Genomic DNA, 24,323 nt, shown 5'->3' with positions numbered 1-24,323 from the left:
CACTGCCGGTCGCGACGCCAGACACACACAAGATACAATCACAGCCGCTCTTGTTGTTGCATTCTTCGCCATTATCCCTACTGTGAGCTTACAGACACACGTACATAGGCTAAATGGCAGATACCGGCCCTTCCATTGGGACGTTTTCCCTCCCGCTGGGCAGGTAGACGCCAAGACGAGCTCAGTGGGCCCACACCACAGTGCCGGCGTGCGCCTCTTCTTTCCCCTGTCCCCCTGTGTCCTGCTTCAGTACTGAGCCACCCCCGGCCATCAAGGACCCAAGACTGATTAATCCTCCCCCACCTTGGACCGATGACGAGATCAACAACGTTGTCAAACGTCATGGGGTCGACCGCAAAGCGCTCGCCAACGCCTTGGCATGGTTGTCATACCTAGCTGTGGAGGCTGGTCAGGACGGCGACAAACTATGGGACCTGGACATTTGGAGGGCCCATGTCAATCTGGTATTGACAAGGTCTGGTGCCGTGGACGATGACGACGCGAGAATCGGACTTTATGGCGAGACCCCGTTCATTTCACGTGCGGGTACTGTGTACTTGAATGAACCGTGAGTGTTGTTTCCCCAGGTTGACGTTTCATGGGATGAGTCTCCAAAGCTGTTTTGGCACTTCTACCAGAGGTAGACACCAGCGCCTTACCACGCCCATCCGCGCTCCCGAATCTCTCACCCGGTGGAAACGCCATGAAATCGTACACGAAGCCAACATGGAGGCGCTTTTGTCGGGCGACATTGAGGCGGCATTTGTTGGCTTGGTAGACAGGTTCGAGACCGCCTCACAAGGGTCGTCTCAACGCCGGACTGAATACCGCGCGAGATTTGGTCAAGTGCATAAGTCCCTGTTGGCAGGAAACGTGGCCGCGACACCACCGCCAGATGACGGAGATGGACACCGTATCTGCGCTTCGTCGAGTACGCGGGGTACGCGAAGCAGCAGTGGTCTGCGATATGCATATAGTTGCCTCAGACAACTTGGTCCACTTGGTGGCGAGCATAGGGTATGTCTTGACTCCAAAGGCTGCTGGTGCCAATACACATGCTGGTGGCACCTTGAGAGGGCACCATCGATATCTGGCCACCACTCCTCCATATGGGTATCCAACAGTATGTCCATAGCGCCAGTTGACGGGTTCATAGATCCAGGTCACCTCCACGAGGAGGGAGGGCCTATGTCGTACCAACCTCCATGAGCCCCCCAAGTTTTGTCAACTGGCGTCTGTACGTCCATACGCAAACTTCCCTCTATTATTACGCTCTGAATACCCAATAACCAGGCGCATGGCATCACAAGAACACTGTGGGCCGACAGGGCTCGCGAATATACCTCAATCTCCGTTCGGAAAGGCTGCTACGGCTATCGCTCGACGACAGTGTTCACTCGTACACATCTACACCGTTGGTGAAACGGTATCATGCGTCGTTGCCAAGTGCAAGCTCGACGCGGCAGGGGTTCGACTCCCTTACGGTGTACGCAGAAGCCTGATCTCGAAGGAGGTCGAGTAACCTTTTGGCCAGGGTGACGGGGAAGGTTCAGGGGAGCAAGAAGATGTCGAAGACGGGCTTCGAAGGAGATGTCCCCTGGAGGACCACAGAGTTTATGAATAAATGCTAAATTACCTTGTAAATATATGTACATGCTCTACTATACCTATGCAAAATTTTGTAGCGATCGAGGCAACGGTTGGTGAGAAATGATCATCTCCCACCTGGTCAGCAGTTGTATGGTCCGCGCTCGTTGTCCAAAAATATTTCTGCCGAAGCAGACCTCTCTGATTTCAAATTTGTCATCCTTATGCAGGGGCAATGCTAATCTTCTCTGTATCGTTCCAAATTTTCTTGTGCCGGGGGTTACCCCCGGCGAAAGAGTAGATGTAGAGGAAGAGTGGGACGACACGAAGGTGCGGAATGGCAGTGACTTGTTGGGTGGATTCAGGTCGCGAATCTGCTTCCGCCGCGCAACGTTTAGGGTGGCGCCACACGACTCAACTCCAGTCCCACTCCCCTTGGCTCGCTGCAGCTGTATTTTCTAGTGATGCATTGTGTGGGCCGACAGCAAGGGTACAATGAATGATTGGGCCTTGCCCATGCAATGGGAAACGAATTCTCTTCGGCCTCACGGCGCTGCGCGACAGCAGGCTCGCGCAATACGCCCTTTAAAAAACTCGCTCGGTTTCTCAAGATTGTTGGGGTGTTTCTCGCTCTATTTTCTGCCTCTCTCTCTCTCGATCACACGCACACGTACTCCCTCTCTCTCACTCTTCCATCTTTTCCAAACCAATTGTCCCCCTCCATTGTCTTGCGTTGTTCTCGTTACTCGCGCTTGCTCCAGCTAGGGCTCGACGCGTAGCCGCCACTGGTGGCACCCCAACCGGGACGCGGCTGCTGTTGCGTGGGGTTGGCACCGCCGTTCTGGCCACCTTGCTGGGGCGAGGTGGGAGAGTAGGCGGGCGACGTCGGCGAGTAGGCAGGCGAGGCCGGCGAGTACGTCGGAGACGTGGGAGAGTACACTGGCGAAGCCGGAGAGTACGTTGGCGACGTCGGCGAGAACTGCGGAGACGTGGGGCTGTACTTTGGCGAGGTCGCCTGGAAGGGCTGCGGGCTCGTGGGCGAGTACGCGGGGGACGTGGGGGAGAACGCGGGAGACGCCGGCGAGTACTGCGGGCTCGTGGGCGAATAGCGCGGCGAGGTGATACCGCCCATAGGTGATGTGGGCGAGTACGCAGGTGAAGCCGGCGAGTAGCCTGGGCTCGTGCGGTTGCCGCCAGCGTAGGCCGGTGAGGCAGGCGAGTACGTGGGCGACGACGGCGAAAAGCTCGGGGAGGTGGGGGAGAACTGCGGGGACGAGGGAGAGTACTGCGGCGAGGTGGGCGAGTACGTCGGCGACGTCGCACCGTAGTTGCCGGCACCACGGGGCACCCAAGGCGAAGCACCACCCTGGAAGGGGGAAGTGGGCGAGTAGGTAGGTGATGTGACGGCAAATGGCGACGTGGGCGAGTAGCCCATCGGGGAGGTCGGCGAGTAGCCTGCAGGCGACATACCACCGGCCATGGGCGACATGCCGTAGTTCATGTAGGCATAGTTGCCCGACTCGTCGTTGTTGGACGTCTGCATAGGCGAGAAGGCGGCACCGCCAACAGCACCGCCGCCGTTCCACATGGGCGACAGGTTGTCGTAAGGGGTCATGTTGCCACCGGGAGTCATGCCGCCCATGTTGCTCGCGAGCATCATGTTCTGGACTGGCAGACGGTGGTCGACGATGACGTCCTTGAGCATGCCGAGGTCGAGCGACACGTCAAACGCGCCGGTACCCATGGGGGCCATCTGGCCGAGCAGAACGTTCTCGGCGACACCGCGGCAGTCGTCGACGTCGCCAACCGCTGCGGCCTCGAGCAGAATCTCGACAGTCTCTTCGAACGAACAACGCGAGAGCGCACCAGCGTCGGTACGGTTGATACCGTGACGAGTGATGGACATGAGCGAACCCTTGTTGCACATGAGGTCGACGAGGAGCGCCAAGTGGCGGTAGTTGACGTACGAACCACCGGCCTCAAGAACGTTGGTCATCTCCTTGAAGAGACAGTTGCGTCCAGCCTCGATACCAAGAGTCTCCCACACCTCGTAACAGTTGTTCGAGTAGGTACGGCCGGGGTCCACACCGTCAACGGCCATGACAGCCTTGAGGTTGATACCGTCCGTCTCGAGGAACCACTCCTTGCCATTGTCGTACTCGCCGGTCTTTGAGATCGGGGTCGTCTTGCCCTCTGAAATGAAGACACGCGTAATGTTGGGAACACCACCGAGCTCGACCTGGTCGAGAAGAGTACCCTCGATACGCTTGAGGAACATGTCCTCGTCGCCGAGCAGGTCCTCTTCCTCCTTCTCAGCCGCGACGATGCGGATACGGATGATGAGCTTTTCGGCGTTGTCTTCCGAGTGGATGACGAACACGTCCTTGCCGACAGTGTTGACAATGGCAGCGACAATGTCGGACATTTCGTAACCACCCTCGAGCACCTTGGGACGGTCAAGCTCGAGACGCAGCAGCCAGGGCGAGTGCAGCTCGAGACGAATGTCCTCGTCAGGAATGGCAAAGAAGGCGTCCACAAAGTCCTGGTCCTCTTCAATGTCTGTCGAGTCGAGCTTGGGGTCGTAGAAGATTTCGACCGAAGCAGTAATGTCACGCAGACGAGTGTGGGTGAGCTTGCGCGAGATCTCGTGCGCGTCGCGCTCCGTACGACTGTACTGGGGCTCGAGGTAAACGGACAAAGCAGGAGTGCGAATGTTGACAGCAACGTTGATAATCTCCTTGAGACGAGGCACACCACCGGTGACCGACTTGGACGACACACCAGCGTAGTGGAAGGTGTTGAGCGTCATCTGCGTGGCGGGTTCACCAATGGACTGGGCAGCGAGGGTGCCGACCATCTCCGCGGGGGCCACAACAGCCTTGTTGAAGATCTGCTCGACCTCTCCCACGACCCAGTCAAACGCCTCGCGGCTCAGGTGGTACTCCTCGAGCACGGGGCGGGTCGCGAGGGACTGGCGCAGAAGCATACCGAACAGAAGAGTGGCGTTGCGCTGGCTCTCGAGCGAGATCGAGTCGTTGCCGCGGACGACGACAAGGCGGTCGAAGAGAGCGTCACGCGTCTCGACGACGTACATGGGGTCGAGGTCGCTGGGGACACGCGGGTCAATGTGGAAGATTTGCTGCGAATTCTGAATAATACGCGAAATGTTGACAGCCAGTGGGTGCGACGAGGCACCGTCGGTGAAGATCTCCTCGCGGAGGAGTCTGCGGTCCTCAACGAGGCGACCGTACTCAATGTCGAGCAGGTCCTGCAGCTCGCCCGAAGACTGGTCAATGCCGGCCTGGAGGATGCCAGCCTTGAAGCCGGCAGCACCGCCAATAACGTCGACCTTGTACTTCTTCTCGAAGCGCGCGTTCGAGAGACGGATGATGTCAAGCGAGTTCTTCTCCATCGCTGCGCCGTCCATGCCGTCCTCACCGTACAGGAACTGGATAATGTCCGCGTTCGAGTTGCGCACAGTACCGTCGTAGCCGACCTTGAGGTCCTCCATGGCCTTGACCAGTCGTCGCTGAATGTAACCAGTCTCGGCGGTCTTGACAGCGGTATCGATAAGACCCTCACGACCACCCATGGCGTGGAAGAAGAACTCTTGGGGCGTGAGACCACGCAGGTACGAGTTTTCGACGAAACCACGCGACTCGGGTCCATAGTCGTCCTTGGAGAAGTGGGGGAGTGTGCGGTGACGGAAACCGAAGGGAATACGCTTTCCTTCCACAATCTGCTGTCCGACACAACCCGACATTTGCGAAATGTTGATGAACGAACCCTTGGCACCAGACACCACCATCTGCTTGACGTTGTTGTCCTCCTTCAGGTTGTCCTGGGCAGTCTTACCGGCCCAGTCACGAGCCTTGTTGAGCTCGTTGGAAACCTGCGCCTCGAGGGTCTCACGGATCGTCATACCGGGCTTGGGCTTCAGCCTGTTCGACTCGGCCTCGTTGATAAAGTCCTGGACGGTCGTCTTGGCCTCGGCCAGACGGTTGTTGATTCCGGCCATGGTCGTGCCGTCGGCAATGGTGTCTCCGATACCGACACTGAAACCGTGGTGCAGGAGCCAGAAGTTGACCATCATCTGCATTGCCGAGAAGAAGTCGCGACAGGCAATGTGCCCGAGCTCGCGGAAGATGACGTGGATGATACCACCACTCTGGGCACCAGCCATCTTCTTGATGATGGCGCCAAAGATGATCTCTCCATTGTCAATGAGCACGTTTTCGTCGGAAATGTCGATCCAAGACGGCTTCTCGTTGTTGCGGAAGGTGATGTTGATACCCTTGGGGATACACATCGAAACGAGCTGCTTGCCAGACCACATGGGCTTGGGCTTGAAGATGGCGGGCTGGGGGACGACACCGTCCCATCCTGGCAGCCAGAGCAACAGGTTTTGGACAAACGCCCAGTCGCAGAACGAGTCACGCAGAGTAAACTTGCGCACACCACAGAGAGTGTCCTGCACAATACCCATGACGGGCTGGTTGGCCTGGGGCGAGATAATCTGGCGGGGGACCCATGCGATCTGGCTGAGTTCCGCGCGAGTCTCCTCGGACTGCGGCACGTGCAAGTTCATCTCGTCACCGTCGAAATCGGCGTTGTAAGGCGAGGTGACGGACAGGTTGAGACGGAAGGTAGAATAGTTCATGACCTTGACGCGGTGACTCATCATGGACATTTTGTGGAGCGAGGGCTGACGGTTGAACAGGACATAGTCGCCGTCCTTGAGATGACGCTCGACGATCCAGCCAAACTGAAGAGAGATGGGCTCGCCCGACTTGCGGTACTTTAAGTCTATACGCTCTCCAGTGTCCTTGACGTAGTAGCGGGCACCGGGGTAGGTGGCAGGACCGTTGTTGACGAGCTGCTGGAGGTAGACAATGTTGTATGGTGTCACACGCTCCGGGTAGGTGAGAATCATGGCGATACTGCGAGGCACGCCGACCTGGTCGAGCTGAATGTTGGGGTCACCAGTAATGACGGTACGAGCGGAAAAGTCGACACGCTTGCCCATGAGGTTTCCACGGAGACGACCCTCCTTGCCCTTCAGACGAGCACGGATAGCCTTGACGGGACGGCCAGACTTTTGCAGAGCCTGCGGGATACCGGCAATGTCATTGTCCATGTAAGTCGCGACGTGGAACTGGAGGAGATCGTAGTGCTCGTTGACGACACTTGGCGGCACACCCTCGGCCTCGAGCTTGCGCACCTGGGCGCTCGCCTTGAGGATTTCACCGAGCTTGTACGTCAAGTCGTCTTCGGAACGCATGGAGCCACCGTCGACCGAGATGGAGGGACGAACCGCGGCGGGAGGGACGGGAAGGACAGTGAGAATCATCCAGTCGGGGCGCGCAAACTCGGCGTTGAGACCCATGATGAGGAGGTCCTCGTCGGGAATCTTCTTGAGAATGTTGTAGCACTCGGCGGCGGGCATGTTTCTCCTCTCGGGCTCGGCACCCTCCTCGCCCTTGTCCTTGGACGGCTTGAAGACACCAATGAGCTTGAGAGCCTCCTTGCGGTACTGAGGCTGTTCGGCACCACATCCGCCGTGGCCCTTGGGCATGCCCGGCTTGTTCTCGTCGTTGTACATGTCCTCGTTGGTGTTGTCGCCATTCTCCTCCTCGAGCGAGTCGGCTTCACACACCATCTTGGGCCTTGCGATCGCCCAAACGGCCTTCAGACGGTGTTGAGGCTTGATGCGACGAACAACGTTTTGAACAGCAGGGTCGCGCTGCTCGTCAGTTTCGCCCTGCATCACGTTGAACTCACCGTGTCGACCTTGAGCTTTCCACAGCTGTAACACACACACTCGAGAATCTTCTTCACCTTGACGATGAAGCCGGCATGGAACACTGGACGGGCGAGCTCGATGTGGCCGAAATGACCGGGGCACTCTGCCATGCCCTCGAGACAGGTCTGACACTTGAAGTTGCGGTCGATGGCTGCAGGTAAGCCGCCGTCCTTGCATTTTAGGACAGGGCTGGCCACTTACTTCCCATCTTGGGGTCCATGAGACCTCCAACCTTTTGCCTTCCGTTCTCATCCATCACCTCTGGGTGTTCAATCTTTGCGACCGAGTACGCTTTCTGAGAACGTGTGTTAGGCCTCGGCAGTCATCTCCCAATAACCCACAATCTCCTCGGGGCTCATGACACCGAACTGGATCTCCTTGATCTGCCGCACGGGGGCGGAAGAGTAGGGGAAAGTGACCGTCATGTTGGGCACGATTGTTGTTTACACAGGAGACGCTTCTGGGCTGTAGACAATCTCCACGTTTCTTCTTCTCTGCAAATGTCACGTCACGCAATCCTCTGTCGTCCACTCAGCAAAGTTGACGGGCAATGGATACCGGTGGCAAGGGAGAGGAACAATGGAACAATGAAACGCGCGTCGCGGAACGGTTCGAGATGCGCGAGTGGTACCCGCTGCGATCAATGCCGACGCCGACGGTCCTTGTAGGCCTCTGTCGCTCGCTCGCAGGTACGTTGGAGGTTGTAGAAGGGGGGAGTCGGTGGGGGGGAAGGGAGGGGAACAATTGGTGATTGTTCTGTGGTTCAAAGCGGTGGGTGTGTTGATCCCTCCTCCACTCTGAACTGGCCGACAGGCGTTGTTTGCGCCAGTGCTGTCGGCGGGGGTAGAGCTGGTTCTTTTGAATTCCCGTGCACGCCGTACTCTAGAGTATGAGCACGAAGCGGATGCGCGGGGGGATGTGGGTGGTGGGGATGACAACAAGGGCACAAGGCCATTGCAGTTGGCCGCTGATTGAGGTGGCGCGCATCGCAGCGCTCCGCGGAGCCAGGGGAGGCTGCTGCATTCAGGCGGCACCGAGCGGGATAACCCCGCTTGAAACGCCGACACCACCGTAGGCAGCCACGCGGTCGTGGCACTCTTCGGCCCGGCCCGTGTGGTTCCCCTGATGCGGCGGCTGGCTGATGGCTGTGGGCTGTGGGCTGGGCCATGCGCGCGGCGTCATCGTCTGGCCACCCAGTGCAGTGGGTGGATGTATGATCGCGTATTGCTCTGCATCTCTCTCTCGCTCAAACGCTTTGTCATTCTCTCACTCTCACTTGCATCACCACATTTCCCCCTTCCCCCTCACGAACACCTCTAGACGACCCAGCAGGAGCCTCAGTGCCACCACAGCCACCCTGCCCTGCACGCAGTCTGCATTCACGACCTCGCCACCACCATCGCCCAATAGATCGGCTGCCATTGAACCGGGATCAGCAGCCCTTGTCTCTCTGCTCAAGGGGGGTCCCGTCTCCATCAACTGCCCACCACCCATAGAGGAGGCTTCTTGTTGCGCACCTCCCTCGCATACAATTAACCATGTCGTGGCTGTGGGGTTCTAGTACGAACCCTCAGTACGAGGAGCTGGTCGGTGAGTTGCCACGGTGTCGCCGCTATGCCTCGCCCACTGCGGCTCAGTCGCTGACACCTCATACAGAGCAAGCATGTTCACCCATGAAGCTTGCATACCCGCAGGGCGAGGACATGTCGCTCAACCTCGAGATCACCGACATGATCAGGTCCAAAGCCGTGCAGCCCAAGCCCGCCATGCAAGCTCTCAAGCTCCGTGTGGCCAGCAAGAACGCCCGTGTGCAGATGTATGCCATGAGTGTGAGTCTACCTATCAGTGTCCACATGTATACACCCCTGCTGACGATGTGTCTCTTTAGCTCATTGATACCTGTATCAAGAACGGTGGCGACCATTTCCTGGGCGAGATTGCGAGCAAGGAGTTTGTAGACGAAATGTCGTCTGTGATACGGTCGCACGGCACCAACCCGGAAGTCAAGACGATGGCTCTACGCATGTTCCAGCAGTGGGCACTTGCGTTTGAGTCGAGGAGGGACCTGGCCTTCCTTGTGGACGTCTACCACGAGCTCAAGAACTCGGGGGTCAAGTTTCCCCCACCGCCGACTGGTTCGTCGACACACATGATCGACACGATCACCGCACCGACTTGGGTTGACTCGGACGTGTGCATGCGGTGTCGCACCGCGTTTACGTTTACCAACCGCAAACACCACTGCCGAAACTGTGGTCTGGTCTTTGACCAGGCGTGCTCGTCTCGCTTGATGCCGCTGCCAAAGTTTGGTATCAAGGAGGAGGTGCGCGTTTGCGAGGGCTGCTGGATCAAGGCTGGCAAGAACAAGCCTGCCCCCGCCGTCCCAGGCCGCACACGGCGCACACGTGAAGACTATGATGCCGACCTGCAGCGCGCCATCGAGCTGTCGCTCCAGGCTCAGTCTGGCCATGTTGTTGGAGCTCCTTCGGAACCGCCACTTGCGTACAAGAACGGCACCGTGAACGACGACGACGAGCAGCTGCGTCTGGCGATTGAGGCATCGCTGCGTGACATGGAGCGTGCCCGTCCCAGTGCGCCGTCAGAGGAGCTCGAGTTCAAGCCCCTGCCGACCTTTGACCTGGCTCCGCGCGAGACCGAGACGATCCTGACCTTTTCCAACACGCTGGACCAAATGGCTGCCTATGGCGAGCGCGACCTGCGTCGTTTCCCCCAGGCCCATATGCTGTACGAGCAGGCCTACGGTATTGGTCCCAAGCTCTACCGCAACGTCGAGGAGAAGAGCACCAAGCAGGCCATGCTCGCCGAGATGCAGGCCAAGCTCACACAGGCTGTGGCGATGTACGGCAGCATTTTGGACGGCCAGCAGGCCTTTTCCCAGCGCAAGGCTCAAGAGGCCCAGCAGCAGGCAGCTCAGAGGCACCAGCTGGCCCAGCAGCAACAACAGCAGCAGTACGGATACCCTTACGGCTTCCAGCAATACCCAGGCTACAGCGTTCCCCAGCAGCCCTACGCCAACGGCTACGCTCCCCAGCAGTACCAGCAGCCTCCCCAGGCCGCTCCTCCTCAGGCTCAACCGCAGGCCGCCCCCTCAGCGCCGAGCATGTATCCTGCCATGCCGGTGTATGGCGCGTACCAGCAGCCGTACCAGGCTGCTCCTCATGCCGCGCAGCAGCAGCAGTACGCTCCCCAGTGGTCATCGCCGCCAAGCACCTCGCGCCAGGCATCGTACGCTGCTCCTGGTCCTGCTCCCGTGTCGCCTTCGGCTCAGTCTGCACCCGCTCCCGTTCTCCCCAACACCTATGTCGCCGAACCGCAAAACTACGAGCACGCCCAACAGGTTGCCCAGCAGCAGCAGCAGCAGCAGCAGCAGCAGGTACCTTCGGCGCCGCCCCAGCCCCAGTCTGTCCCCTCCGCCCCACCGCCCGTCGACCTCGCCTCCCACCCTAGCATGTCCCCGCGCTCCACCACCAGCGCCCTGCCCGCACCGAGCGCGCCGGCCCGGAGCGCGAGCTACGCCTCGCCCGTGGTCGCGTCGGCGCCGCTGGCCGTCAGCCCCGTCCTGGAGACGGCCGCGCTCCCCAGCGCTCCGCCCCAGCCCCAGGCCCAGCCCCAGCCTGTCCGTGCCGACTCGACGCCCAATCCATGGGCCAACGAGTTTCAGCAGCCGCAGCAGCAGCAGCAGTACACCGCCCCGCAGCAGCAGCCGTTCCCGGGCTACACGGCGTCCATGTTTCCCGCGGCCCCCGCCGGGTTCCAGGAGCCGCAGCAGCCAGTCTCGGCGGCTCCCCCGGCGCCGCGCGAGGAGGCCCTCCTTATCGAGTTGTAGTGATTGATTGTGTGCCATTTTCCCATTCATTTTTTTTTTCTTTGTCCCTTTCTTCATGCTTTTTTTCCTACAAAAAAGGCGAGAGAGAATATGTCATCAGTTGTGTAACAAGGACGAGACGGGGACGAGACGGGACGCGACGGGTGGAGGCGAGACAGATGCATAAGACACAAGTCCACATGAAAGAGAACGCGCGCCAGAGAGAGAGTGTGTGTGAGAGAGAGATAGGGCGAACATGAATTACGTTTTCGCTAGTATGGAGAAGAAAGAGAGAAAAAAAGTTCGGTGGGGGAGGGAAGTGTGTATCGTGGATGGCTTCCGCTGTGGTCGCGCGCAAACGCTGTGTTGTGTGTATGTAAGTTGGAGCTTGGGCGAGGCAAGGTGGGAAAGAAAGTCCGTGAAAAATGCGCGGGGTGTGCTGCCGCCAGGGGAGCGTGGTGGGGGGTATCGTGCAAAGGACGTTATACTATGGGGATGGGGGAAAGTGCAATGAAGGAGAGGGGGGGGGGGGGGGGGGGGGGGGTGGTTGGGTGGTTCGTTATATTAAGACGCGTTGGTGACGCGCTTGCGCGGGGTGGCGTCGTTGTCTTCCCGGCGCCAGCTGGAGGGAGGGCCGCCAGGCCCGCCGACTTCGCTCATGGCCAGCCCGCTCATGCGGCGCGAGTGGAGCTGCTGCTGGGACGGCTGGTGCGGGAGGGAGCGGCGTGGGGTGGGTCCGCTGTTGCCCGTGAGGGACGCGGACGACGCCGAGTGGGGCATGGGCGCGGCGTGCGCGACGGACGCGGGGCGCTGGGACGGGTGCTGTCCGCGGTCGCGGTCGCGGTGTTGCTGGGATGAGGCGCCGAGCTCTGTCGCGCCCGAGCCGCGGCGGGTACGCCTTGTTGCCGGGGATGGGGGGCCGGCGTCGCGCTGGAAGGGGACGACGGGGGGTCCAAACTCGCCACCGTACACCGACTGCGCGGGCGGTGCGTAGCCGTACATGCTGGCACCAGGCATACCGGGTGGCATGCCCATGCCAGGCATCTGACCAGGAATCTGACCAGGCATCTGACCAGGCATCTGGCCAGGCATACCTCCCATGCCTGGCATGCCCATCATACCCGGCATTCCGCCCATTCCTGGGAATGGACCCGAGGGGAAACCGTACGGATAACCACCGGGAGGGAACGCCTGCTGCGGTACACCAGCGTATCCAGAAAAGGCAGAGACGGAGGGGACAGAGGGCCCGTAGCTGTAGCCGTACGAGGGGCCTGACATGCCGCTGACGGTCTGGGCGTTGGAGACGTTCGAAGCGCGCTCCCAAGCGTCGTCAAAGTGGCGCTGGGCAGCGGCCATCCACTGGAGCTGGAACTGCTGCTTTTGATGCTGCATCATCGCGGCAGCCTGAGCAGAGGCCATGTCCATGCCAGGGTAGGGGAAGCCAGCTGGCATACCTGGCATACCAGGCATGCCAGGCATGCCGGTCCAGTCGCCGTAACCCGTAGCCGGGCGAGACGCGGCAGGGCCATCGCTCTGTCCGCGAGGACGAGGACCGTCGGCGGGGGCCCAGGAACGACGCGCCGCCTCCATGGAGCGGGGTGTCATCGGCTGGGGGCCCTGCGAGTCGCCCGTGAGACCCGACCGGGATGAGGCAGGCGAGGCGGTGTGGCGGGTCTCGCCAGCGGCTGACAAGGTAGACACGGCGTCGTGGCGGGGAGACGGCTGCTGGAGGATGGGCACGGGGGGTGCACGGAGCTTGTCGCTGCTGACAGACGAACGAGGCACCTTGCCACCAGAGCGCGAGTGGGGGCCGATGGGCGGAGAGCGAGCGAGTGTCTCGTCCGAGCTCGTGTCCTTGGGCGAGTCGGCAGACGACAGCGACCACTTGGAAGCACTTGCAGTCAACGACGATGACTGGAGAGTCATCGTAGACAGGGGCCGCGTGGCCGACGCGCCAGTGACAGTGTGAGTAGACATCGGCCTGGTCGTGGAGCTGGTTCCATTGCTCATAATCGTCATGGACGAGGCTGGACGAGGAGCCGAGGAACGGCCACCGGGGCGAGACGATGGCAGCGGAGGCACGACCTCTGGCTGCGGGCTGGTCTTGAGCGATCGAGTAGAGTGCATGGACGAGCGCGACCCGGGGCGCGACATGGTGGGGCGAAGCGAGCTGCGGGAGACGGACGGACGCAACGAGCTGCGCGACTTGGAGCGGACCTGTGTCAAGGGCTCGTCCTCGTCGTCCGATGTGATCTCTTCCATGTCGGGCTCGTTGGTAGCGATCATGGACGGGATGCGGTCACGCGGCGCATGCTTGGGCGCCGGGTGAGCAATCTGCAGTGGCTTCCTCGCTGGCGGCGTCTTCTTCTTGTCGTCGTCCTCGTCGGAACTGCTGTCCCATCCCTTGGATTTAGCTGTGGGCTTCTCGGCGGCCTTTTTGCGCAAACCGCCAAAGCTCGAGTGAGGTACGATGGCAGGTCGCACAGGCGGGGCGTCCATCATGGGCGGCACAGGTGCGGGTGACGCAGTCCGGTCACTGGCCGGCGAGGCACTGAGGAGGGCGGGCTGCACAGTCTTGCGCTCGGGCGACACAGGCAAGGGTGGGATGTAAAGCCTCTCCGAACCGTTCAGTGCCGAGGACGCATTGGCAACGACGTTGGTCGCAGTCGAGCCCACAACCGACGTGACAGACGACAGGCGGTCGTAGAGACTCAGCCTGGCGTTGGAGCCAGATGGCGACAGCTGTCCCTCGGGCGTAAGGTATCCATCCGGTGAACGAGCCCCGTTCGGCTGGGAGGCATGTGCTGCTGCGACGGCCGGGTCAAAGCCTTCCTCCTTGGAGCTGTCCTCGCTGTGGGGCGAAGCAGCACCGCCACCCCAGAGCCCCGAGATGCGACGGACATTCTCATCAATGACAGGTGACAAGGACGAGAGAAGAGGCGAACCGCGGCTGGGAGGCTGCGAGTCGGGCCGCATGGGAGGCAAGAGGGGTTCGTCATCGAGCTCGCTTGGACGCGGCGGAAGCTTGAGGTCCTTTAGGTCGACGGACGTCACCTGTGGCTCGGGTATCCTCAGCGGTGCAGGGCGAGGCGGGGTTGGAGACATGCTGAGCCTGCGGTTGGAGGTATGAGGAGATGCGGCATTGGAACCATAGGCATTGGTGGGAGTGAGAGGTGGGGACGAGAGAGAAATGGTATCGTTACTCATGTTGACGGGAGTTGCGAGAGAAGCGCCGCGATTGGGGAGTGGCGAAGTGTCCACAGCTGCCACGGGCAATGGTGAGGGAAGACGCTCCCGGCGCGGCGGAACTGGAGAGTACTTGGGAGTCGGCCTGACTTCACTCTTGTCGTCCAGAGTCGAACGTGAAGACTTGCCACCACGGACAACAAAGGCCTTGGCTGCAGATGGAGGGTGGGGACTGTGGCGCTTGTCTGCGTTATTCCTGCTCGAAGGACTCGGTCCGCGCGGCGACTCGATCGTCGGCGATGCAGGCGCAAGGGAGACTGTCGACTGCACAGGAGGTGAAGGCGCGTCCGTGAGGGAAAGGGCTGAAGTGTCGCGCCTAAGGATCGGGTGCTCACCACCGCCTCCGCCGCCCAACTTGGCGCGGCTCAGCGACAGAGGGATATCGTCGTCGTCGTCGTCGGCCCCGTCCAGAAGAACAGAGGAACTGGGGCGACGGATTCCCTTGCGGAAAGCCGCGACAGACACGCGCGACCCAGAGTCCACTGATCCGGCGGCACTTGGCGGGCGAGGACGCGGTGCTGCGAGCGGCGAACCCAAGCCAATCTCCTGCGAATGCCGAGGATTGGGTGTGACGGGTGGGGTCGGGTCTGCTGCACCCACCAGTGACATGTACTGGTCGTACCCTTCTCCAGCGTCCGACGCTCCAGAGATGTGCCGGAACGCCTTGAGCTGGAACGAACCATCGTCGACGGTTGGCGAATCGAGGTCGAACGCGAGCGAGACACGGGATTGGGACTTTTGAAAGGGGTTGTGGAAGAGAGAAGACGACGGACGACGAACTTGAGCGGGGCGGTCGCCTCCAACGTGCGACACTGGACGACGCGTTACCGGAGGTGGAGATGGTGCCTATTGACATTGCGTTAGCCCAGCACCGTCCAACATGGAGAGAGACAAGCAGCACGACGTTTTCTCACCTGGTCGATTGACTTGCGCACTCCCCTCTTCCATCCGAACGCCTTCTTGTCATCGTCTTGCTCGTGGCTTGCGCGAATCTCCTCTACGGTGTCTTCCGTGTCTGCTGCCGAGACGGTGGACGTGGGCCGCACGTTGATGGCCGGGTTCGTGTTGATGGAGAGGGTAGGCGCCGAAAGCGCTTGCATCTTGCGCATGGGAGACCGTTTGGGGATAACGGGGTGCGCGTCGGGACCGGAGGACGATGTTTCACGTTGCTGGTCACGTCCGGGAGCCCTGCCAGGTTGGCGTGGCAGCGGCGGAGGCGGCGGCTGTTGCTGCTGTTGCTGCTGCTGCTGCTGCTCGCGCTCTCGTTGGCGGTCTCGTTCTGTGCGTCCCGACGACGATGACCTGGACGCTCCAGACGTGGATGGTTGTGTGGTGCGCTCGAGGTTCCAGTCATCGCTCTCAAAGCCGAGCTTCCCCAAGATCCCGCCTTCCTTTTTCCACTCGCCAGAGTTGTCACTGGCCTTGGAATGTGCCGTGAACGTGCTCTGCAATGAAACGACGGTCTGCTGCGAAGCGTTGCGTGTATGTGAGCCGTCTGGCGACATTGAGGGCGGGATGGGTTTGATAACCGCATGTGAAGGATACGACTGTGGTGGTGGGTTGAGCTTGCGGGGTGAAGGCTCGTGTGTGGTGATCGTCGGGACGACGACGGCAGCGGCTGACGGTGCACGGGCACGGGCAGGCGAGGTCACTGGTGTCGTGTCGCGGTTGAGTGGTGGCAGCGCTGGCGGCTTGTCACGCTTCCATGGCAGACGAGAATGCCTTGTGGACGCGACGGTGGATCCCGATGCGCGGTCTGCTCTAGAGGGCGAGGTTGCTGCTGTGGTGCCAGACGACGACGACGACGCCGACAAGAGAAAGGTCGACGGCGAGCGTCGCAGCGTGTGTGGGCTGCCTGCTATGGACGACGATGCGTCGGACGACTTTGAGTCCTTTGCAGCGTTCGACGACGCTCGTAAGCGCCCAAAGAGGCCCATGGCGGCCAAGTCGAACGGGTTCGCCGATGGGAGGTTGGGGGGTGGGGAGGTAGTGGGAAGAGGTTAATGGTACAGAATGAATGTGTTGAAGAAGAGGTGTGTGGGATGTATGAGATGGCGGGCGGGAAAGGGGTGTGGCCTGGGTGGAACGGGCGGCGGCGAGGCGGGCGGCGATCGGCACACACAGCCGGCCAACAATTTCAAAAGGCACACAGAGCCAGACAGCTGGAGATATGCAGGAGCTGTTGGCTGGAACCCCCCGTGTATGTGTGTGTGTGTCTCCTAGACGACACTGCTGCTGCTGGAGGGGAGACGAGGTGTGTACGAGGGTAGACGGCAAAAGCACAAAATGGGACCCAAAAAGCCTCCCTCTGCTGGGGGTTGCGAGGATGAAACGCCAACAAAGACCACCCCACACGGTCGAACGACGACGGGGAATTAGGGAAAACCCAGGGGGGCGGGGGGGGGGGGGAAAGGGGGTATTGTCCACAGCATATGCCAGCAGCAGATGGGATGCATGGGTGGGTGTGAGCAATGTGTGACTGTACACGGTGAACCACAGTAACTGTGTGGTCACATGTGTCCAGCTGTGATGTATTCATGCATGCCATTTTCTGTGCATTGCTTGCCACACCATTTTTCCCTGCCGTGGTGGTGGCTCACGTATGGCGCCCTTGTGACCGTGTTGTCTAAGGGACACGGCCATGTGCGTGCATTGAGCACCATTGTATACCCCCGTTAGAGTGTCGCTGCACCACCATCACAGACTAGAGACTGCACCGCATGCACGCAGGCACACATGCTCTCTCTGATCTCTGATCTCTGTCATTCTGCCTCCGCACAAGTCCGTTCACATGCACACGAGAGAAAGCGCACAGCCATGCAGAAGCCGCACACACAAGCAGCAGCAAACCACAAGCGGAGGCAAAACGGGCCCATATTTAGGACCTGGGGCACCGCATTACAAACGAGTTCAAAGCAACATTACAACCCACACACCGCCGCAACCGATGACGCTGGCCATCTTGGCGGCGTCGCCATCGACTTTCGTTTGCATCCCATCTGTTCCCTTTGCTTCTGTCCACTCCACATCCATCCCAGCAAAGCAAAACAAAAAATGTCCTACGCATCACCAACGGGCGCACCCCCGCGCCCATCACCCACCGTCAGACCGCAACGGCAAGACTCGTCTCTCGACCCCACGATCCCAGACGAGGCTCCGCCCGCATACGAGGCCGTCTCCCATGACTACACTGTCCAGGCCGGCCCGCAGCGCATGGACTTTTCGGGCCCACCACCGATGCCAGACCGCATGTCCTCGCACAATGTGCCACTGCAGAGCCCAGTACAGCCCTCCCCAACAGGCGGATTCGCCGTCCCAGGTGTTGGCATGGGTTATGGCCCAACGGCCCACCAGACCAACCCATTTGCTGGCGCCCCTCCGCCGCCCACCAACGCCGGCGCCGCAGGTTCTGGCTTGTGGTCACCGCCACCCGTGCCTCCTCGACACCCGGCGTCGCCGCTGTCCCCCACAGGCTACCCCGGCGCGGCCTATGCGTCGCCCACGACGGCGCCGCCGCCTCCTCGGCAACAACCGGCGGCGGCGGGAGGCAGTCAATCGCCGTCGCCAGCCCAGGATGCGACGCCGACAGAGGCTCCCGTCCCGGGCCACCCGCTCCTGCGCGACGGCAACCTCCTCGTGTATCCCAAGGGCCACTACTGCTCCAAGTGCGGCAACACGGGCTACAAGCGCAACGACCCAAAGAACCCGTGTACGTCCGACTGGCGGAAATACGGCAAGCCGTTCAACGGTGCGCTTGCCCACTCGTACTCTGTGGCCATCAAGCCGGGCCAGAACGGCACGACAACAGCCGCCAACAACTTCCAGCGGCCCCTTCCAAAGCAGCAGGCGGCAGCCCCATCACGGCCCCAGCAGCAGCAGCAGCAGCAGTACCAGCAGCAGTACTATGGCGGCCATCCCCAGCCGATGCAGCAGCAGAACCGCCCCGTGATCCACCAGACATACTATGGCGGACGCGCACCGCCGCCCAATGCTCTGGTTCTGCAGCCTGGCGATCCCCGTATCGGTGGCAAGTGAGTGGACGCATGAACTCGCCCCCCATGGGGAGACATGGCAGTGGCGAGACTGACGGATTCTGCAGGCTGTGTTACCGGTGCGGAGGCAGTGGCCAGGAGATGTCCCTCTTCCTCTTTGACGATGGGCCGTGTCGCGTGTGTCGTGGCGTTGGGCGCGTGTTCTGATCGCGGGCGAGCGCAAGAAGTGAACGAGTGGAACGAGTGAACGATTGAAAGACCGAGCACGGCGGTACGGTGGCGACGTCATCGACCCCCTTAACCCCCAAGTTGTCAACATCCTTACCATTTTTCTGAAAATCGCAACACGAGCTGGCCACATGAGCCACACACACACACACAAACACGGGAGAGAGAGCGGGAGAGAAGGAGTCTACATTACACGTTATTGTGAACACTAGAGAGAGCTGTACAACAATGCAACCACGATCGCCGCCGTGATGGGCAACAAGTCGGCAGCAGCGACCGGCAAGAGGAGCCTGCTCGCCGCACCGCTGGCGTAGCTGATGCCCGTCGGATCGTCGAGATACATCTTGCCCAAGGCCGACAGGGCTCCCGTGCGGCTCACGTTGTCAGCCAGCTTGAAGAGGCAGTTGTAGTCGTTGACGCCCTGCTGCGGACAGTGTCAGCAGAGTCCGAGTGGTGGGTCGTAGCACGAGGTCGTTGGGGCCAAGGTCTTGGCAGGATGGGGTGGTGGACCCTGCTGGCGTTGTCTTGGCTGCGAAGCTGCGATCCAGATAGCCATATCCGCATGAATGGGACGCCGACCCCATGTCGCATGGCAACATGACGTATTTGCTTCGGACAGGACCGAACCTCCCGAAGCATGAAGCAAGGAAATTGGGAACACGACCAGGCAGGCTTCCTCACACAGATCACAGAACAGCACTCACCATTTCGTACATTGCGCCAAACCAAAAGTACCGCTCGATCCAGGACTGGTTGTCCATCCAGCTAAGCGTCGTGGTCATAAAGCTGTTGATCTGGGCCTGCGTCGCCTGCGCGTTACCGTCCGTGCCATGCTGGTTGTCGGAAAAGTTCTGCACGGCGTACTCTGGCAAAAGGGTGAGCTCGGCCCGTAGGGTCGGGGAGCTCAACAAGCTATGGACTCACCGGTCACCCACATGGGCAGCTGGAACGCATCGTAGTATCCCACCAGGACGCTCTTGAAGTTGTCCACGGTCATGTCGTACTGCCCCGTGTCAGCTCAGGTCCAGAACAAGCTCTCTCAGCTGCACTCACCCAGTGGACGGCCTGAAAGTCGGGGTTACACCCGCCACCGCACTCTTCGTAAAACTCGAGCAGCCACGCTTTACCCCACTGGCCGGCGGTGACAGCTGGCGAGCCGAGGCGGTACCCCTTCTTCTTGAGGGGCTCGAGGTACTCCTGCCACACGCTTGCCGCCAGCGCCGGCGTGCAGTTTGACTGCGAGTCAATGTCGGGCTCGTTGAACCCCAGGATGACTTTATCGTCGGTCAGGTCGGCGCCGGAAAAGTTGTTGGCCAGCGCCGACTGGAACTCGCTAATGTGGTCGGCGTCGCAGCCCCACAGCATGGGGATGAACTTGAACGGCGCGCCCGAGACGGGCGTCGGCGTCCACGTGTAGTAGGACGTGATGGACGTGTTGGACGTGTCAAATGCGTCCATGGGCACCCACTTGCCGTTGGCCCATGCCAGGCCGCGCTTGGCCGACGTCGCGGACCCGACGGCCGGGGTGGCGAGGAGGAGCGTGAGCGCCAGGACCAGCGCGACGCGCGGGGATGGAGCGGTCATGGAAAGAGGGAGAGGAGAGTACGAGGCGAGAGTTGTGAGGAGGGCAGTCGAGACGAGAGATTGAAACTGTTGCCAAGAACAAGATTGTTAAAGCAGGGTTCGAGTTTCGTGCGCTAGGGATGGACGAGGGTGGGATGGCGTGCAGCGCAGTCGTTAAGTATAGGCTCTTGGAGGCCGTGTGATGGAAGCTGGACGCTGCTGTCGTTCCCCAATCGCTTCTCACCGCGCCATCAGCCAAGCCCCATCATACCATCAGAGGTGGGAGCGTGGGGTCAAGAGAACATGGGAAGCTGGAAAAGACAGCAAGCGTCTGTTTTTTGTGTGTGTGTGTGTGTGTGTGTGTGTGTGTGAAGAATGTCGGCGCGGTGCTTCCTGGGCGATCCTCCGAGCCATTTGCCGAACGCACGGGCCGTCAGTGTGCACGCCACCGGCCACCGGCAATGTCCACGACCCCTTCCTTCTTCCTCGTGGCACGCCGTCAGTGATCGGTCAGTGGCAGATGGATGAGTGAGCAGCGACAGCATTTCGGTGTGTCGGTTTTGCGGAATTTAGAGTCGCGTGCAGATATTGAACCCGACGCGTCGGCGTTGACGCGCGTCGCACTCTGGCGGTTTCGTAAACAGAGTTCACCTCAGATGCCAGTTTGGGGTTCAGGTGGACCGCAGCGTTCCTTGGGATTTGCGGGTCGACCGCATTCAGTCACTTGTGATGGGCACGATCTGTGTTGGATATCACGGTTCACTATAGTACAGTATTGTACATGTTGAAAGGCAGCGTGTGGCGAGGAATGCAGTTCGCCCAACTGCCACTCCCATGCCACATTAAACATTCCGCCTCCGTCCGCTCGCCAGCGGAATGGACAAAGCCGAAACCGTGCCCAGCCGCGCCTCCTCAGCTCCACAGGAGTGCCGAGGCCAGAGATGAGAATGACAGTGCACGCTGGCCACTAACAACTACCAACTATTTAGCAGTCGCCAAGACACACAAAATCTTCCCAGTCTCACCCGCACATTCCTCAGGAGTAGTGTGTGAAGGTCTAGCTACCCGCAAGCATGCCAACCAACTGACTGGCCGCAGTTTGAGCGTTTTGATTGTTTCGATGTCTCCACCGTTCTTTTGCTTGGTTACCTTTGTTTTTTTTCCTTGTCGCTGTCTCGCAGAGAGTGAGGGGGGTGGAGGCACACCTCATATGCAATCTCAATTAGGGTGTTCAGCGGGTGAGTTGCGGAGCGTTGTATCGTCTTATACATCACCCCTCCTTGCTGTGCTGAAAGCTGCTTAGGAATGGAGATCATCCGGACCCGTAGGAAGAGGTCATGATCATGTAAGTACCGTCCCTTTGATGAACAGCTAGACTGGATGCCCCGCACGGAGGTGTGATTCAAATTGTTGCCACGACTGGTTGGGGGCCCAATGGCGCTTGGCGATGGTCGTGTCCGACAATACCTCTGGCCCATCCTACGGCCCACTAGGCCACAAGCCACCACCCGTTAGAACACTATCCCCCGCCTACAGTACCCCTTAGGGTGCAATCATTGGTCCTCCAGCCTCCAGGTGCAGACGAGACAGAGGCGCAGACAGTGTCATGTGCGATGGGTATTTACCACTCCCAATGGGAAGTGCCCCTTGTGATGGCGGACGCCCCCTCGCAACAACGCAGGGGCCCAGGGGCCAGGGATCGACGAGGCAATCTCGAGGACAGTCTTCAAGAACAGCTTCTACCATGTTTTGTGTACACATGCATGCTACGGCATGCATGAGCAGTACAGTACTCGTTCGCTCTGCATACGATGATGCAGCTTTCGATGGCCGGTGTGGTGTGGCCGACGAGACATTGTCTGAACCCCCCCTTTTTCGCAAGAATGACCCAAACACGCCGACGCGTCGTGTTTGCTTTCTTTCCAATTTCCACTTCCCCTCACTGACCCATCGATCCCCATCCATATTTCCAAACCGGACCTGGCAACATCCAGCCACACGATGTTGCCACCCACCACCTTCCGCAATCGCACTCCGCGCACTCCCACCCCTGCCTCCCGTGGGGTGGTGCCGCGCACATCCCTCTCCTCGGCGACGCCTTTCCGCGGCGTTCCATACCCTCTTCCTGTCCCTTCCTCCTCCCGTTCCGGCTCAGCTGTGCTGGCCGCCCTCCCCCCTTCCACCCCTGCCACCCCTCCCTTGCGTGAAATTACGCCTGGAAGGCGGGCGCTGGCTCCCATGCGCCCGCCGAACAAAGTCTCGTCGATCTCCGCTCGTCAGAAGGAGCTTCGTCCACTGACGCCATCACTCCCCCCACCTGTCCCCCCTTCCAGAACCCAAGTGCCTCTTTGTGCCTATGGAAGGTACACTCACGCGCAGAAGCTGCTGATCGAGCTCGCCAGGTCTATCCTGGGAGGTTGCTCTCGGTTTATGGAGCTGCAGGGTACCTATGACCCTACTAACGAAATCACTGTTTCCCTGAGGAACCTCACCAGCGGCAACCTCGTCAAGCACGCCCAGTACGTGTACCCGCTGCCTAAGGGAAAAGACAGGCAATGGGTCATAGCAAACCTCAAAAGCCTACATGAGCTGCTCTGCTTGCTGCAGGCGATACTAATGAGCCTTGAGGGAATCGAAAGGGTGGAGGTTGACAGGCCCGCGTCAGATTCTCAGTCAGGACCGTGGTCAGATCCTTCAGATATGCCGTCCGCGCCTCCAGCAGCCCCGTCGTCAGACCATCAGATGTCCTGGTCAGAGTCGTCTCTGGAAGCGCCAGGCTTCGGCCGAGTGTCGTTCCCCGCGAGTGCGGTCCAATTCCGGTACTACAATGACCTCCGTTATTGCCACGCGGGCGTTCTTAAGAACGAGTCAGCGGCGTACGACCTCATTGACCGGTTGTTGTGCACGATTGGCGTCAGACGAAAGGATCTAGGCCTCAGCCGGATTCCAACAGCACAGGTCTTCTCTAACGCTGTCAGTTTTTACCGCCTCGGTGACACCCAGCCCATCAATTTGTCTGAGTCCAACTCGATAACAGTCCCTGCTGATGAAAAGCTGGTCAGGATCGACACTAACGGCAACAAGGGTGTCGGTTTCGTCCTGGTCCTTGAAAAGCTCTGCTCGTGGACTAGCAAGGTTCAGCAAGTGTACGATCGATTTCGTCGTCAGCTGGGACCCGGCGTCATTGTGGAGTCACAGGGCTATCCGACGCTGAGCACTCTCCAGTTTCTGCGCCATCTCGTCGATCTTTTCCCTAAGATCAAGGTTTTTGGCATCTGGGATTGCGACGTGGGTGGTGCCCGTCAGTTTCTGAATTTCTACTACGGCTATTCAAAGACGGCGACATCGCACCTTCAGGACTACCGTGGCCTCGGCCTCGGAAAGAAGCTGCGATGGCTTGGGGTTACACCCACACAGCTGAAAGCCATGCCCCGACGGGCGGTGAGCAAGCTCAAGAAGGCAAAGGTGAAGGAGGCAGCTAATCTGCTGAATGAGGTGAAGAGCAAGTTTAAGGGCACCAAGGTCTCCAAGGGAGCAAAGGTCGTAATCCAGGTGTTGACGCACCTGTCGACCTGGAAGACCAAAGCGCACTTGAACGGGCTCACACAACAGCAGTGGGTAGGAATATTCGAATCTCTCGTCTCCCGTCAGCTTCCCGAGCCCTGCCCACCAGACCTGGTGTACCAACAGGCTCGTATGACCATGGTGGACATTGACATTGTTCCGTCGTCCCCTCCTTTCTTGCTTGTTGATCTCGAGACGGCTGCGACTTGGTGCAAGTCTGAGAAGAAGTCGGTCGAAAAGGGTAAGAAGTACCCAGAGCCACTTGTCACAAGTCAGAACCACACAACAGGAGGCAACTCGTTGGGCAAGCGCAAAAAACGATGAGAGATTGCTAATGGCTGCGGTATAAAAAGGAAAAAAAAAAAGGCAAAAACAGGTTCAAGTGTAGCATTTTGTACATCCCCATGTGTTAAGCGTTCGAGAGTACGAGAGTGTGACGTTCTGTACATTATTGTAGATTATAATTTCTATAGGTCCCTCGTCAGACTCCTCAGACTGGCGAGGCTGACAATAT

At 59.8% G+C, this 24,323-nt stretch overlaps 7 protein-coding genes and 1 non-coding gene across 8 annotated transcripts; 5 read left to right on the top strand and 3 right to left on the bottom strand.

Moving 5' to 3' along the window:
* Positions 1 to 113: 113 nt before the first annotated feature.
* On the top strand, positions 114 to 1,135 carry EHS24_004743 (uncharacterized protein; the record flags this gene model as incomplete). The annotated part of the gene is made up of 4 exons (XM_028620299.1): positions 114 to 163; positions 251 to 568; positions 618 to 931; positions 978 to 1,135. The coding sequence occupies 4 exons, from the start codon at positions 114 to 116 to the stop codon at positions 1,133 to 1,135; spliced, it is 840 nt and encodes a 279-aa protein (XP_028479271.1).
* Positions 1,136 to 1,409: 274 nt separating this feature from the next.
* Positions 1,410 to 1,489, top strand: EHS24_004742. The gene has a single exon. It is a non-coding gene; the product is annotated as a tRNA-Gly (tRNA).
* Positions 1,490 to 2,329: 840 nt separating this feature from the next.
* On the bottom strand, positions 2,330 to 7,815 carry RPB1 (DNA-directed RNA polymerase II subunit rpb1; the record flags this gene model as incomplete). Its single annotated transcript, XM_028620298.1, has 4 exons — positions 2,330 to 7,330; positions 7,369 to 7,541; positions 7,592 to 7,685; positions 7,732 to 7,815. The coding sequence occupies 4 exons, from the start codon at positions 7,813 to 7,815 to the stop codon at positions 2,330 to 2,332; spliced, it is 5,352 nt and encodes a 1,783-aa protein (XP_028479270.1).
* A 1,113-nt stretch (positions 7,816 to 8,928) lies between these two features.
* VPS27 (Vacuolar protein-sorting-associated protein 27) lies at positions 8,929 to 11,237 on the top strand (the record flags this gene model as incomplete). The annotated part of the gene is made up of 3 exons (XM_028620297.1): positions 8,929 to 8,980; positions 9,047 to 9,219; positions 9,279 to 11,237. 3 exons carry the CDS (start codon positions 8,929 to 8,931, stop codon positions 11,235 to 11,237), a joined length of 2,184 nt encoding a protein of 727 aa, XP_028479269.1.
* A 543-nt stretch (positions 11,238 to 11,780) lies between these two features.
* On the bottom strand, positions 11,781 to 16,399 carry EHS24_004739 (uncharacterized protein; the record flags this gene model as incomplete). Its single annotated transcript, XM_028620296.1, has 2 exons — positions 11,781 to 15,308; positions 15,377 to 16,399. The coding sequence occupies 2 exons, from the start codon at positions 16,397 to 16,399 to the stop codon at positions 11,781 to 11,783; spliced, it is 4,551 nt and encodes a 1,516-aa protein (XP_028479268.1).
* A 1,117-nt stretch (positions 16,400 to 17,516) lies between these two features.
* On the top strand, positions 17,517 to 18,684 carry EHS24_004738 (uncharacterized protein; the record flags this gene model as incomplete). The annotated part of the gene is made up of 3 exons (XM_028620295.1): positions 17,517 to 18,493; positions 18,562 to 18,631; positions 18,679 to 18,684. 3 exons carry the CDS (start codon positions 17,517 to 17,519, stop codon positions 18,682 to 18,684), a joined length of 1,053 nt encoding a protein of 350 aa, XP_028479267.1.
* A 206-nt stretch (positions 18,685 to 18,890) lies between these two features.
* On the bottom strand, positions 18,891 to 20,266 carry EHS24_004737 (uncharacterized protein; the record flags this gene model as incomplete). The annotated part of the gene is made up of 4 exons (XM_028620294.1): positions 18,891 to 19,106; positions 19,387 to 19,547; positions 19,607 to 19,685; positions 19,736 to 20,266. The coding sequence occupies 4 exons, from the start codon at positions 20,264 to 20,266 to the stop codon at positions 18,891 to 18,893; spliced, it is 987 nt and encodes a 328-aa protein (XP_028479266.1).
* A 1,980-nt stretch (positions 20,267 to 22,246) lies between these two features.
* On the top strand, positions 22,247 to 24,133 carry SPO11_2 (endodeoxyribonuclease; the record flags this gene model as incomplete). The annotated part of the gene is made up of 1 exon (XM_028620293.1): positions 22,247 to 24,133. The coding sequence occupies one exon, from the start codon at positions 22,247 to 22,249 to the stop codon at positions 24,131 to 24,133; it is 1,887 nt and encodes a 628-aa protein (XP_028479265.1).
* Positions 24,134 to 24,323: the final 190 nt, after the last annotated feature.

Source organism: Apiotrichum porosum (assembly GCF_003942205.1).
Source record: "Apiotrichum porosum strain DSM 27194 chromosome Unknown scaffold_2, whole genome shotgun sequence".
NCBI lineage: Eukaryota > Fungi > Basidiomycota > Tremellomycetes > Trichosporonales > Trichosporonaceae > Apiotrichum > Apiotrichum porosum.
The sequence above is the reverse complement of the archived record's forward strand: the minus strand, read 5'-3'. Positions and strand labels throughout refer to the sequence as shown.